The sequence below is a fragment of the Dermacentor variabilis genome, chromosome 7 (assembly GCF_050947875.1).
Source record: "Dermacentor variabilis isolate Ectoservices chromosome 7, ASM5094787v1, whole genome shotgun sequence".
NCBI classification, from domain to species: Eukaryota; Metazoa; Arthropoda; class Arachnida; order Ixodida; family Ixodidae; genus Dermacentor; species Dermacentor variabilis.
In genome coordinates, this window is record NC_134574.1 from 16408835 (window position 1) to 16424913 (window position 16079).

A 16079-nucleotide genomic window follows, 5' to 3' on the forward strand; every position below is an offset into this window, starting at 1 on the left:
TCATTGTTAGTGATGGCAGCACAGAGCTTTACACATCGGCTGGTGAGTGAAGTTATCATTCGGTGGTAAGCACATGTTACTTCTTTCTTTCAGACGGTACTTGTTTTCGCGACTTTTTTTTTGACGACGGACTGCCGGCAGCTGTCGAACGCACAGCTTCGGCGCCTTTTGTTGTTACAATGCCGTCGCCTGCTGGTCCAGAGTCTTTGTGCCTATTAAAGGCGAGCGCGAAGCGGCTGTCCGTTTCTCTGCCATGCAGCGGACAAGGCGGGCGAGCCCCAGAGCAGCGAGTGGGGCAATCGGCAGATGGAGCTGCAATGCTCCCACCGTTGCCTGAAGCTTTCCCACCGTTGCTTCGGCACCTTTGTACACCCTCGACACGCAGGAAGATCTCTGGAGTAGTAGGAGGACGATGTATCTGATTACTTCTTATAGGGAGATGAAGAGGCGATTGCGCCAGAAAGGCGGTACAAGGTAAACCAAATTGAACTTCTTTAGCACATTCTCTTTTTTGTAACAAATGTTTGTCTTGACCGCAGGAACAAGAAGAGCATGTGCGAGCTCTTGGCCTTAACAAAGAGTTCGCGGCATCACTGGCGCCACTGCAAGTGCAGAACAAATGCAAGTCGCTGGAGAGGGCGTTCAAAAGAACGCAGGAAAAAAATGGGAAGTCTGGAGAGGCTGCCACACACTGCGAATTTGAAGAGTGCGTAACTTTGAACTTTTCGCTGTAGCGCTGTGTGCTGGAAATTTTGCATGCACAAGTGAGCTTTTTGAATAGTGCTTTAGTTTAGCACACAGGTTATAAAACCTCCCTTAGCAAATTTATTGCTATAGAATAGCAGTTGTCTTTGCCCCTAGTTAAGTGAAACGCGCTTTATCTGCCTTTGCTGAGTTGCATTATTTAGAGGCCGCAGGGTTCCCTCCGCCTCTTCTGAAAGCGGTGGCTGAATCGCTGCTTCAGAGGCTAAAGAAGGAACGTACGAAGCTGGTAGATGGTGGGGCAACTGAACGTAAGAAACTTGAAGTTATGCCGTATGTGCATAAAGTGAGCCACAATATCAAGAAGGTTGCCGCCAAGCAGGGAGTAAGTGTTGTGTTTTCTGCCCCTTGTAAGCTTTCGGGTCTGTGCTCGCGCATTTCTCGAGGCAGGGCAAGGAACCACGTTTGCACAACGCAGAATGAAAACCGTTTTACGGCATGTGCTGCAGGGGTTGTCTATAAGTTCCCTCTCATGTGCGAAAAATTTTACATAGGTCAAACCGGTCGATGTATTAATGACCGCCTGCGTGAGCACCACTCCTTCCTGGGGTCAGATAACAGTGCAAACTTGCATCGCCATTGCAATGAGTGTGGCTGTTATCCTTTGTTTAGCAATGTGACGATTATTGGTAGGGGCAAGGGCAAAGAAGAGCGAGAAATCTTGGAAGCGTACTACATCAGTTTATTAGGTGATGACTGCGTTAGTACAACCTCGGTGCGCTTACTTGAAAAAGAATTTGAATTTCTAAGTCGGTCACCATAGAAGCGTTTCTTGTCTTTTCATGCTATGTGATTAGCGATGATGCAGTTGCGCATGCTCTGCTGGCCTTGCTGGGACTACACCGATTCTGATAAAGCTCAGTTGATAGTCCAGTCGTTGTGGTGTGAATCTCTCCTCTTGTCTTTTGCGTTTTTGACTGGTTTTGTCGTTCAAATCTTGCATTATTTCTCTGCACTATTGCCAGCCAGAACCTGCATGCCGTATCCTGCGAACAGTAATAATAATAATATTTGGGGTTTTACGTGCCAAAACCACTTTCTGATTATGAGGCACGCCGTAGTGGAGGACTCCGGAAATTTTGACCACCTGGGGTTCTTTAACGTGCACCTAAATCTAAGCACACGGGTGTTTTCGCATTTCGCCGCCATCGAAATGCGGCCGCCGTGGCCGGGATTCGATCCCGCAACCTCGTGCTCAGCAGCCCAACACCATAGCCACTGAGCAACCACGGCGGGTACCTGCGAACAGTAATAGCTTACTACATATTATCACAAAAGTGATGGGCTACACTATGCTCTATGAAAAATTTTTAAACGGTTTCCTGCAAAGATAATGCAGTCGTCAGTAATCTGAATAGGAGCACCAAACATTTTCCCAAAGCCCGTAAGGGTTGAACACACGTACCCTTCATGAGAATTTTCTGTTAGAACAAATGTTAAACACGGAAACGATATGTTACGCATCAAGTTTAGAGATTTAGAGTTTAGAGTACATTAGACGTATGCGTTAGTAATGACAAGCATGTCACAGAACTGTTACAAGCTTCCTAGTTGTCATATTACAAACACGACGCAATTTCCAGTGCCAATAGATCTGCAATTTTTTGAACTATTGTTTCGTCACCAGGGAGCTGGCAGAAGTACTGGTGCGGGAGCACCACATAAACGCCATCTTGCTTTACAGTTCCAGGCAGAGGATCATGCATGAAGGCACAGAGATGCCAGTACCATGTGAACGCAGTGGTAGCCAATTTGGTGTTCACAAACACTTATAGTTCGCTCGAAGTTACGTGCTACAGTAAAAGTTACTCACATAAAGAAGAGTGCAATAATATATTTGCATATATTTTAACAATGATGGAGAAACTTTTCACCGCAACACTACAGCTTGTCACATGAAATTATAAGTGAACTTCTAAGTATAGCTATGTATTGCTGTAGGCATCCAGAACCTGTGGAGTAGGAACCCGAGCCAATGGACACTGATGGAGCAGGGCCTGGCATCGATTCAGCAGGACGTTCCTACTAGAGCGAGGCCCAGATGGCCCCCAAGAAGAAACAGAGCTCGGCATTAGCCAAGCTTTTAGAGAAACTTGACTGCATAAAACAAAATACAGCAGCTTGCCTATAAAGAATGCAGCTGCTGAAGCGTCTGGTTTACGCTTGTGAAAAAAAATAAAGGGGCAAGAATATTTATTTTTCATCGTGTCTCGACCATTCTCAGTGAACGCACATCTCCATAAAAGTGTGGAAGAGAAACACTCTGCACGGAAGAAACACAACCGCGATGGCTACTTAGCACTGTATCTCGGTAATTGTTTTTATTCGTTTCTCGCATGCCTCGCGGATGGCGGTGCTGTTCGCGATGGCAAAATCGTCCTCGTTGTTTGTCGTACCGCCGATGTAGCTGTCCGAAATTTCATTGTCATCTACGCTTTCGCAGCACATGTTCTGCAGCACACGTGCTCTATGAAGTACAGCCTTCGGAATGTCTGTTTTAAGATACCAAAGGCATGTTCGATGGCCACCCTTTGCTGGCTGTGCCTTCTGTTGAAGCCCCAGAATCTTCGTAACGGACCAACAACCAAAGCAGCAGCAGATAAGCTGCATCGTCAAGATTGTAATCCCCATCGCACTTCAGCATCCTTAGAAAAAGGGGCTGTGCCTCAAGACACGGTCGTCGTGGGCCGACCGCAAACAAGCATATCAATGAAGCGGCTTTTTGCATCGCAAATGCCTTGCAGTATCACATAAGGAATTTTTTTTCTGTTGAAGTACGACGATGACGACTCCTTTGGTTTCAAGATTTCAGTATGATTTCCGTCCAAACATCCAACTGAATTACTAGAGCCTTTGCCTTCACTCCATGACAAGAAAGGTGCTTTGCGTGCTTCGCGCTCTGCTCCCATTGGCCATGATATGACATAAGAGCTTATGCTGAACAAGAATTCCAGCACCCTGCTGAGACAAAATGAGACAAATGGTTCAGACACGTCAAACGTGTCGGCGATTTTGTACATGCTATTTTGAGAACCCAAATAGGTAAGCGCTTTAGGCATCTCTTCCCTGCTGGAATTTGTGGGCATCCTCCGCAGAGCGTCGGAAAAAAATTTGAACTTTGAAACCTTCTCGCGAAACTTTCGAAGGTGTTCCTGGAAAGACGAAACAGTCTCCTAAATTCAAACTCGTAGTAGCGACCGACGTAATACTTAAGAATCCTTTTTCGGTCGATACAAACGAGATGAACTCCAACTTGGTGCAACAGCGTGTCGATTTCTTGGTCTACGCTGTCAGAGTCAAGCACGTCAAACGTTGTACTCAGTTGCTCGAGCGCGTTTAGGCAATGTAAATATGGATGCATAATTGAGTACGCGTCAGGAGCCCTCTCTCGCTGCGGCAGCGGCGAACGCCGACTGGGAGTACTCGGGCAGTGCCGAGAAGAGCTGGAAAAGCCGCAGCATGCGCTCGGGGCTCAAGTCCCCCATGCGCTCGAAGACCCGCGTGGCGCCCGCACGGAGCAGCCGCGGCCCACAGCCCGGGATCCATTTCCTGCGCAAGAAGATCAATGTTTTCGTTCACCACTATACTGTGCTTGTAAGTTCGCACACAACTTATGGAGAATGCATGCTGGGTACGACGGCGCTTTCCGTGCATGCACCCACAATAAAGACGCCGCTAGGCGTATGCTTTCTACAGAAGTCCCTCACAGTGAGGACGGCCCGGCACTCACTCGAGACATGGCAGCACGTACGCGGTGCGCCGCACCATGTTCTGGCGTACAAAGAACACCAACTCGTGCAGGCGCTCCGGGCTGCCCGCCAAATCCCAAAGGTCGCTGCGTGGCACTAACCGCACCAACTGCAATGGAGCCTGCAAGGTAGACATAGCTAAGGTACACGCCTAGTACAGGATGTTCTATGTAAATTAAGCCAAATTTTAAATATACGCGAGTGACACGTACCAAGGTAATCTCGTTTGCAGTCGCTTGGAGCAAGTCACTATTTCTTGTATTTCTCCTGATTACATAATTAGTTCATATTCATTATGTACCTTCTCAAGTATTACTATCAGCACAATAAATGCAAAAACACAAGAAAGTTCTCGTGAGCTTCTTTCAGGCTTGAAACGAAGTTTTGTGTAACACGTACCGAGGAACAGAAAGCTGGATCGCGAATATTTCAGCATGGTCTCAAATTTTCCCATTTAGACTTGCTCTGAATGCAATATTTAGGAAAGTTCATTACTTCATATTTAATCATGTATTAAGGAGAAATATAAAAATGGTCTGACAACAATCGTACATCGATTCTGCCAAGCTACATGGCATGCACTCCCATATTTTTAAATTTTAGCAAGTTAGGTGGGAGACCCAGTGTGTACTATATATATATATATATATATATATATATATATATATATATATATATATATATATATATATATATATATATATATACACAATGATACAAGGCAGAAACATCGTTAAACAACACGCGCAGGTTCGTGGGCCCCCCTCAAGAGGACAACTGCGTATTGGAAGAACAAACGAAACAATGGCACGTGTTTTCGCCGCACGCACTCGCATCGCAGGTGGCCGTTGTCGGCGTCTACAAAAAGAAGACGAGGTGACGCGACGCTCGATGGAGAAGGCTTTCCTGATCTCCCGTTTACAACGCGGCAGTGCTTTTTATTTACCCCCAGGGCACAAGTTAACCCACAATAAATAGTTGTATCTGGACTACCTTAACTGTCCGTTACAATTCTGGTGGAGATGCTGGGTAATGATTTCCAGCCCAATTCGAGTTGGATAAAGCACCGCGGAACCACGCCATCTCAGACCCAACGAGCCTACGCCTGTCCACCAGCGCACGAGCCGTCACCTACGTGGTGAGCCGCCTGAGTTTCCTCTTTTGCCGGAGCAGACTATAATAGCAGCAGCGGACAATACTGAAATTACATCCCAGACAGCCTCAACCCGCCTCGTTTTTGATCAGCCGCGAACGCCCGAGCCTTTTCACGGCGACACCTTCGAAGACGCCGAAAACTGGTTGGAAGGCTTCGAGCGCGTCGCTGACTACAATGGATGGGACAAAGACCGGAAGCTCCGCAACGTTTACTTCGCGTTGCAAGACTGTGCGCGAACGTGGTTTGAAAACCACGAAGCTGTCCTCCGGTCGTGGGATGACTTCCGACGGGAGTTGTTGGCCACGTATCTGAGCACAGACCGCCGGGAAAGAGCTCAAGCCGCTTTGCAAGCAAGAAGCCAGCGAAACAACGAAAGCGTGGCAAGCGTGGCAACGAAAGCGGGACATATCTCGAAGATATGTCCCGCTTATTCCGCCGACCCGAACCGAGCATGAGCGAGGACAAGAAGCTTCGGCACCTGATGCGCGGTGTGAAGCAGGAGCTTTTTGCTGGTTTGGTTCGCGGCCCTCCACGTACCGTTGCCGGATTCCGCTCCAAGGCGACAACTATGGAAAAGACTCTTCAACAGCGTGCGAGACTTTACAACCGCGATATGAACGTCGCCTCTATGGATGTAATGTCGGCAATGTTCGAGAACAGCGGCGAGGTCTTACGAGAAATCATAAGATCTGTGGTTCGAGAAGAGCTCCAGAGGCAACAGCTGAACAACGGCCCCACAGCGGTCTCTTTGTTAGCAGAAGTGGTTCGCGAAGAAGTGAGACCAGCAGTCCGCGAACAGCACCCGCCAGCACAGCCGCAAGCGTCGTCACCGGTACGGCCGACGGTATCGTACGCCGAGGTACTCAGAGGATCTCCAGGACGTACTTTCGTCGCGGCAACTGCGCATATACCTGAACCTCGGTTCTTGCCGTCTTCGCCGGAGACAAGATTCCGGAAGGCTGACATATGGCGCACACCTGATAAAATCTCGCTGTGCTACCACTGCGGCGAAGCTGCATGGTCATCTCTACAGGATGTGCGAATACCGCAGAGCGGGACTACGGGGTTTTTCCGTAAACGCTCCTTGCCGAAGAAACGGTGAACGCCCCTTCGAGATCCAGGAGTATTTGTCAACGCGCCAAAGCCCGCAGACTTAACAGCAACACCAACCTCGGTCAGCAGTCCCGCTGAGGTATCGATCACCGAGCCCGCGTCCATCCTCAAGCTCCCCACGGCGACGCCCCCAAAGCCCACGTCGGGAAAACTAATACCGGCGACCTGTGGAGGTGACCGCTGTCGACGCAAGAACGGAGCCTCCAGCGCTGATTCTGAAGTATAACGACGGATGCGAGAGCAGTTGCGAAAAGAGTGACGTGGCTTCCGATTTTTGTGTGTTTATAGACGGCTGCGAAATTACTGCTTTAGTCGACACAGGCGCAGACCATTCCGTTATGAGTAATGTACTTGCCAGAAGACTGAAAAAAGTGCTGACTCCTTGGAGAGGACCGCAAATTCGAACCGCCGGTGGACACCTCATCAACCCGGTGGTGCGCTTCTAGAATCGGAATACGCGGCTTTACATACGTCGCCAGTTTCATTGTTCTAAGAGAATGCTCAAGGGATTTAATTAGTGGAATGAACTTTTTGCAGGCGAACGGTGCAGTTATCAACTTGCAGGAATCCTGTGTGTCGTTCTCAACGAAGCACGCCATCGCGACGTTCGAGTGTGAAGAACAATTCGATGCGCTTCAGATTGTAGACGACGACGTCACGATACCCCCAAGATCCAGCATAGTTGTCGCCGTAAAAAGCACCGTATTCAGCGACTATGAATGAATAGCATACAGTAACACTGGGCTATTACTCGAAAAATGGATCTGTATGGCTTGGGGTCTCGTTCAGCTGCGTGACGGGTGCTGAAATGTCTTCCCGACTAATTTTGGAAATGAAGTCCAGCATGTTGCGAAGGGAACCGTCATTGCCCGCCTTAACGATTATGAACAGATTACGGATTTGAGCCCTTCCGATGCTGCACTACTGGATTCTGACAACGCAGACTCCATACTTGCATCCGTCCACATCAAAGCACCACTATCACAGAACCAGAAGCAGCAAATAGAGAACCTTGTACGAGAATTCGCGGCGTGTTTCTCAACGACATCGAAAGTCCAGAGAACATCCATCGTCAAGCACCGTATCATTGTCGACGAAGCTGTAAGGCCTATTTGCCAGCATCACTACCGAGTGTCACCGAAGGAGAGAGATCATCAGCAAACAAGTAGAAGAAATTCTTAGAGGCGACGTAATTCAACCATGGACCAGCCCGTAGGCTTCGCCTGTGGTGCTGGTAAAGCAAAAGGATCAGACCTTGCGCTTCTGCGTTGATTATCGGCAGCTAAACGTCGTCACAAAGCGGGATGTCTATCTACTTCCGAGGATCGATGACACCCTCAATAGACAACGGGATGCGAAATTCTTTTCCTCTCTCGACCTCAAAAGCGGATACTGGCAAATAGAAGTGGACGGCTCGGATCGTTAGAAGACAGCATTTGTCACACCAGACCGACTATACCAATTCAAGGTACTTCCGTTCGGCCTCTGTTCCGCGACTGCCACCTTTCAGCGGATGATGGACACTGTGCTCTCCGGGTTAAAGTGGCAGTCCTATCTGGTTTATCTTGACGATGTCGTGATTTTTTCTACTACCTTTGCTGAGCGTGTGGAACGACTAAGGACTGTGCTCAAAGCTATTAGTTCAGCAGGGCTGACGATAAAGCCACAAAAATGTCACTTCGGCTTCCATGAGCTACTTTTCCTCCGCCATGTGATTAGCTTCGAAAGCATCCGTCCTGACCTTGAGAAGACCGCAGCAGTAGAATAGTTTCCTAGACAACTGATAAAAAGGCCGTTAGACGATTCCTAGGACTTTGTGCCTACTACAGATGTTTCGTCAAAAAATTTTCAAAGATTGCCGAACCGTTAACGCGATTAACAAAAGAAGATATGCCTTTAGTCTGGCAAAGTGAACAAGAAGATGCATTCAATGCATGAGCTGCGACGGCGACTTCAAAACCACCCGGTCCTTGCGCACTTTGATGAGGAAGCGGAAACAGACATCTACACAGACGCCAGCAATTTAGGACTGGGTGCCGTCCTCGTTCAATGGCAAAACGGAGAGGAAAGAGTGATTGCATACGCTAGCCGCACTCTTTCGAGGGCTGAAACCAACTATTAACCACAGAAAAAGAATGCCTCGTAGTAATATGGGCCATAGGAAAATTCCGACCATACTTATACGGTAGACCGTTCCGAGCAACCAGCGACCATCACTCATTGTGATGGCTTGCAAACCTGAAAGATCCTTCTGGACGACTTGCTAGATGGAGTCTGAGGCTGCAGGAATACGACATATCGGTCGTGTACAAGTAAGGTCGCAGGCATAGTGACGCTGATTGTTTATCACGTGCGCCGGTCGAACCTGCTCCTGTGTAAGATGGACCACATTTCCGTTTCTTGGAGCCGTAACCAGATCTGAAATGGCCAAACACCAGCAGTCTGACGCCGAGTAGCTTCTACTCATGAGGCACCTCGAGGGACACCCCGTCCATGTTCCGCGAGTTTTCTGCCGGGGATTGCTATCGTATGTGATGAGAAATGGCGTCCTGTACAAAAGAAATTTTGAGCACAGCACAGAGAAATTTCTACTCGTCGTTCCTTCAGCTTTGCGATCCGAAATCTTAGAAGCCTGTCACGATGACCCATCAGCAGGACACCTCGGTGTGAGCAGAACGTTCGCCCGAATTCATGCTAAGTACTACTGGCCAAAGCTATTGAATTCAGTACAACGTTATATACAAACATGTCGTGATTGCCAAAGACGCAAAACGCCTCCAATTAAACCCGCAGGCCTCTTTCAACCAATAGAACGCCCAGGAGCCCCGTTCGAACAAGTAGGAATGGACTTGCTTGGTCCCTTTCCGACATCGTCATCAGGGAAACGATGCATTGTAGTAGCGACGGATTACCTAACCCAATATGCCGAGACATCCTCTCTAATCAGTGCAGCGGCCGTTAAAGTGGCTGAATTCTGTGTCACCAAGATAGTATTACGACACGGTGCCCCTGCAATTATTATCACGGACCGAGGAACTTCGTTCACAGCCGATTTGACGCAATCCATCATGAAACTGACTCATACCAGCCACAGGAAAACAACTGCCTATCACCCTCAAACAAATGGGCTAACCGAGCGATTGAACAGGACGCTGACCGATATGTTGCTAATTTACGTAGACTTAGAGCACCGTACATGGGACAAGATCCTACCCTCAATACCACATTGCAAGAGACCACTCAAGTAACGCCATTCCAACTTGTTTTTGGACGAACAGTTACCACACCCTTAGATGCAATGCTGCTTGTCAGCAACAGTAAAGAACAGCACCCTGACATCAGTGACTTTATACAGAGGGCCGAATAAGCACGTCAGCTGGCGCGACATCGCATTCAACAAAGGCACCGCTTCGACGCGGACCGATACAACCTGCGGCGAAGGGAAGTGGAGTATGCACCAGGCGACAGAGTATGGGCGTGGACACCCGTGTGGACGTGCGGCCTGTCCGAAAAGCTTTTGCGCCGTTATTTCGGCCCTTACCGAGTACTTAGCCACATCAGTCCCCTGAACTAAGTTACGCCAGAAGGACAAGTGAGCTCATCACTATGCCGGCGTCGCACAGAAACCGTACATGTGGTCAGACTGAAGCCATATCATGACAGGCAGTGAATATTCGACCAAACATCTATTCTGTGCCATATACCACTTTAGTATGAACAGCTTGTGAACAATTTCGTCGCTTTACGCATCGGGACGATGCGTTTTGGAGGAGGGATAATGATAAAAGGTAGAAACATAGTTAAACAATGCGCGCAGGTTCGTGCGCCCCCCTCAAGAGGACAACGGCGTATTGGAAGAAAAGGCGAAATAATGGCACGTGTTTTCGCCGCACGCACTCGCATCGCAGGTGGCCGTTGTCGGCGCCTAGACGAAGGCGAGGTGACGCGCCGCTCGAGAGAGAAGACCTTCCTGATCTCTTGTTCAGAACGCGGCAGTGCTCTTTATCTACTCCCAGGGCACAAGTTAGCCCGCAATAAATAGTTGTATCTGGACTCCCTTAACTGTCCGTTAAAACACACACACACACATATATATATATATATATATATATATATATATATATATATATATATGTATATATATATATATTGACACGTGTACTTATCGGGCGACACGTTTCATCGCCTAACAAATGTTATTGTGCAGCGCAGGACGCGCCTGCATGTATCAGAGGTTTCTGAAATTTTAGCGATGCTTCCATCCCCATCCGCTGTCTGTGACCGAACGTTGTGTAATCTGATCGCAAGCGTGCGCGGCGCGAATGATGTAGAACTTTGTGGAAGGCACGCGGGTCCCAGCGATTACTCTGGAACATTCGACGACTGATGTATAAAAGCCGACGCGCTTGACCCGCTGATCAGATTTTCGACGATCGCCGACCGTGTTCGCCGCTATAGTTGTGCTATAAGTGTAGCCTGTTCTGTGGGCACAGGTGCGCCCAATAAAAATTAGTTTTGCATTTCACAGTATTGCTACTGTGTTCTTCAACGTCACCACCACGTGACATCTGCTAGAGGTGCTTTTTGTTCATGTACCGGACGCCCCCGACAAGCCGTGATCCAAGCCCGGACCGTAAAGAGAACACCAACGTAGTCCCGGACCATCGAGCAAGCCGCAGTCTTCAACAACTGCCGCCGGAGCACGGACTTTTGCCTGAGACGACCAGGAAGATCGCCATCAAGTCCACCCCAATGGCAGCCCCGGCGTCCCCCATCGTGCTCAAGCAGCCCAGGGAGCCTCCGACGTTCCGCGGTTCAACGTTCTAGGACCCGGAAACCTGGCTTGAGACATACGAGAGGGTCGCTGCTTTTAACAAATGGAACAGCGACGACAAACTGCGACATGTCTTCTTCGCATTGGAAGACGCTGCCAGGACGTGGTTCGAGAACCGAGAAGCCACCTTAACGACCTGGGAGCTGTTCCGAAGCGGCTTCCTGCAGACATTCGCAAGCGTCGTACGCCGAGAACGAGCCCAAGCGCTATTAGAAACCCGGGTGCAGCTACCTAATGAGACAACCGCGATCTTCACGGAGGAAATGAGCCGTCTATTCCGCCACGCCGACCGTGAAATACCTGAGGAGCAGGAAGTCCGCCTACTCATGCGTGGTGTGAAGGAGGAACTTTTCGCCGGAATGGTACCAAGCCGATCGAAGACCGTCAACGAGTTTTTTCGCGAGGCCACCAGCATCAAGAAGACACTCGACATGCGAAACCGGCAATTCGACCGCCGCACGAACTCGACAAACTACGCCGGAGTTCAGTCACTGGCCACAGAAGACCTGTGCGAGACTATCCGGGCGGTCGTGCGGGAGGAGCTACAGAAGGTGTTCCCTTCATCACAGCCTCAAGTGGCTTCGATTGCCGACGCCGTACGTGAGCAGCTGCAACAGCAGCTCGGAGAAGCCCCTTAATCGCCGCAACCTCAGCCGCAAGCGATGACATACGCCGCTATAGCCCGCCGTCACGTTCCCCCTCCGCGCCCACGGCAGGGCCCAGTGACGACACAGTTCTGTCGTCCACCACCACTCCCGCCGCCAGCACGCCAAGCCGTCGCCTCACGCGGCGTTCCAAGGAAGACTGACGTTTGGCGAGCCCATGACCACTGCGCGCTCTGCTATCACTGCGCAGAAGCCGGCCATGTGTACCGCCGATGCCCATACCGGGAGATGGGACTGCGAGGTTTCGCCGTTAACGCGCCCCGACCACAGATTGGCGAACGACCTCGCGATATCGCCGACTACCTCGCCGCCACTCAGTAGAGCCCTCGACGACCGTCCCGTTCGCCGTCACCATGCCGCTACCTGTAGCCGCAGCGTCGACCATACACCGGCCCAGCCCGGGGCCGCTCTGCGAGCCCATATCCGGAAAACTAAGAGCAGCAAACGATGGAGGTACGGTTGCTGTTCGTCGAACAGACTAAGATCCTCCGCCGCCGACGAAGTCGACGAAGCCACCATCTCGACGACATAATAACGGCACTCCGCCGTCCCGACGAAGTCAGGAAGCCAAGACCTCACCGACAAAAGACGACTTGACGACGCGACGTTCCAACTTCAGTTCAACACGACGCAGCCGTGATCCGACGCCAAGACGTAACCGCAACGCCAGACAAAGAACCACCGACCTCGACGTGCTTCTCGATGGCCACGCAGTTACCGCCTTAGTGGACACAGGGGCTGATTACTCCGTCATGAGCGGATACATCGCCGCACAGTTGAAGAAAATTCAGACTACATGGGAAGGCCCTCAAATTCGGACCACTCGAGGACAACTCATAACGCCGACAGGAATGTGCACGGCAAGAATTACCATTCACGACCGGACTTACCCTGCCACCTTCGTTACCCTCCAGCAGTGTACACAAGACGTCATTCTCGGCATGGACTTCCTGAACCAACACGGCGCAATCATCGGCATGAAGTCATAGTCAATAACGCTGTCGGGAGATCGAGCGATACCGCCGGAGAGCCTTCCTAGTCACCGCGCCTTGAGTGTGCTCGCAGATCAAGTGAGCATCCCGTCTCGCTCCAGCATTGTTATTTCGGTCGGCACCGAAACACCTGCTGACGTAGAAGGCGTCATCGAAGGCGACCAACGTCTACTGCTCGATCGAGAAATTTGCGTCGCAAGAGGAATCGCTCGACTGTACGGAGGAAACACGAAAATGTTGCTGACAAACTTCAGCCAGGAGTTCGAGCACATCAACAAGGGCACGACAATCGCATACATCGAGGAAATTCTGGAAACCAGCAATGCGTTTGTCCTCTCGGATTTTGCAGCATATGAAATGAAATGCAATGAAACGCCTTTTCTTTCTTGGAAGACACCTCCGACTAGCACCACCCGATACAAAACTTCTTGCTTACAAAACTTTCGTCAGGTCAGTCCTTGAGTACGCAAATGTTATCTGGTTTCCACATACTAAACAACTAATTAAAAAACTAGAAGGTGTACAAAGGAAAGCTCTACGGTACATATACAATAAACATAAATTAACAGACTCGCCCACCGAACTACTTAACAAAGCCGGAATCCTAACAGTACAAAACCGAGCTGTACTAGCCCGTTCTAAACTTATGTACCAGCTGTTACACAACAAGCTTAAGATTGATACCTCTAGATACATCTCCAGAAATGAAACACGGCCAACGCGGCATAAGAACACACAAACACTCAATGAGCATTCTTTTCATACCGATTGCTTTAAGAATTCATTCTTTCCTTTAGCGATAAGAGAATGGAATCAACTGAGTGAATCCATTAGTAACAGCTCCTCATTAGATACATTTGCTAATTCAGTGGAAGAACACCTTCTTGCCTTACAGCTCTGACTTACATAGTCAGGTTTGTTACCGATCTTCATAGCCTAACACTTTAATCTATGAGTGTTCCTTTTGTATGATGCATCATACGCATGACTGCATACTGTTTGTCATGTTCATTAGGTATTGTATATCACAGGTGATTTCAGGTGTTTCTTTTTCTTTTTTCGTGTTTGGTTTCTTGTTTCCTCAGATTCTTCCTTGTTATAGTATATTGTACCCAAATATTGCATTTGTGATGAACTGCTTCATTCTTTTGTTTAGTGAAACTAAAACCTTTGCAATAACACACTTATGATTATATAATCTATATATACACTTGTTCGCAAATACTACCATATGTACTTGCCCTTCCTGTTATAATCCCATGAGGGATTGACAGTATGTGAAAATAAATAAATATACCAAGACGACCGTAGTTCCCGAACCAGACTTCGACATAAATCCAAGTCTCCCCATGATTAAGCAACAACAGCTCAGAAATTTACTTCGACGATACAAAGAGTGCTTTTCGACGTCATCAAGGATTCGACAAACGCCAGTCGCAAAGCATCGCACAATAACCGAAGAGTGTGCTTACCACTCTGCCAGAGCTCTTATCCAGTTTTGCAGCCAGAACGTGAGGCTATAAGGCACCAAGTCGACGGAATGCTGCGCGACGACATCATCCAGCCGTCAAAAAGCCCGTGGGCATCTCCTGTAGTTTTGGTGAAGAGGTCGGAACCCTACGTTTCTGCGTCCATTATCGTCGTCTGAACAAGATCATGAAAAAGGACGTATAAGCCCTCCCACGGATAGACGACTCTTTGAATCGGCTCTGCAACGCTAAATACTTCTCGTCGATGGACCTCAAGTCTGGCTATTGGCAAATAGAAGTCGACGAAAGAGATCGCGAGAAGACCGACGGAAGACCCCAGACGGCCTCTACGAGTTCAAGGTTATGCCATCAGGATTGTGCTCGGCGCCTGCAACGTTCCAGCGCGTGATGGACACGGTTTTAGCAGGATTGAAGTGACATGCCTGTCTCGTATACTTGGATGACGTCGTCGTCTTCACCGAAAATTTCGACGATCACCTTAGGCGGCTTGCAACAGTACTAGAGGCCATCAGTTCATAAGGGCTTACTCTGAAGCCGGAATAGTGCCGCTTCGCTTATGACGAGCTCCTGTTTCTAGGCCACGTCATCAGCAAATCTGGAGTCCGCCCCGACCCGCAGAAGACAGCTGCCATCGCAAAGTTCCCGCAGCCTACCGGCACGAAGGCAGTGCGTGGATTCCTTGGCATGTGCGCCTACAACAGGCTCTTTGTCAAGGACTTTTCCCCCATCGCGGAGCCGCTAACCCATCTAACGAAATGTGATGTCGAGTTCAAGTGGGAAACGCAGCAGGCTGATGGATTTCAAGAACTCAAACGACTCATGCAGTCGCCGCCGGTACTTGCACACTTCGACGAGGACGTCGATACCGAAATCCACACTGACGCCAGCAGCCTAGGCCTCGCTGCCGTCCTAGTCCAAAAGAAAGACGGACTTGAACGGGTGATATCTTATGGTAGCCGGTCGCTGTCAAAAGCGGAAGGCAATTATTCCACGACTGAAAAGGAATGCCTCACCATCATTTGGGCTACAGCAAGATTCCGCCCTTATCTATATGGGAGGCCATTCAGAGTGGTCAGCGACCATTATACGTTGTGTTGGCTAGCTAACTTAAAGGACCCTTCAGGACGGCTGGCGCGGTGGAGCCTCAGACTACAAGAATACGACATCACTGTAACCTACAAGTCCGGACGAAAACACTCAGATACCGATTGCCTATCACGCGCCCCCATTGACCCACCGCCGCAAGATGACGAGGATGACGACGCCTTCCTCGGAATAATAAGCGCGGAAGACTTTGCTGAGCAGCAACCTACAACGC

The 16079-nt window shown here is 49.4% G+C and overlaps 1 protein-coding gene and 1 long non-coding RNA gene across 5 annotated transcripts in view; one reads left to right on the forward strand and one right to left on the reverse strand.

Moving 5' to 3' along the window:
- The first annotated feature begins 216 nt into the window (after positions 1-216).
- Positions 217-2958, forward strand: LOC142587350 (uncharacterized). Its single transcript, XR_012829492.1, has 3 exons — positions 217-474; positions 540-706; positions 2704-2958. It is a non-coding gene; the product is annotated as an uncharacterized LOC142587350 (long non-coding RNA).
- The window catches only part of mtTFB2 (mitochondrial transcription factor B2), a 212234-nt gene continuing 197400 nt past the window's right edge, over positions 1246-16079 (reverse strand). For 3 of the 4 annotated variants that reach the window (XM_075698283.1, XM_075698284.1, XM_075698285.1), the window contains 2 exons: positions 4493-4632; positions 3055-4311 (listed from right to left, as the gene is read on the reverse strand). In XM_075698283.1, the coding sequence (XP_075554398.1) occupies positions 4137-4311; positions 4493-4632 (315 nt within the window). In that variant the 3' untranslated portion in view covers positions 3055-4136. Of the gene's footprint in view, positions 1749-3054; positions 4312-4492; positions 4633-16079 lie in introns of those variants that run through there. The other variant, XM_075698286.1, reaches the window with a different exon arrangement.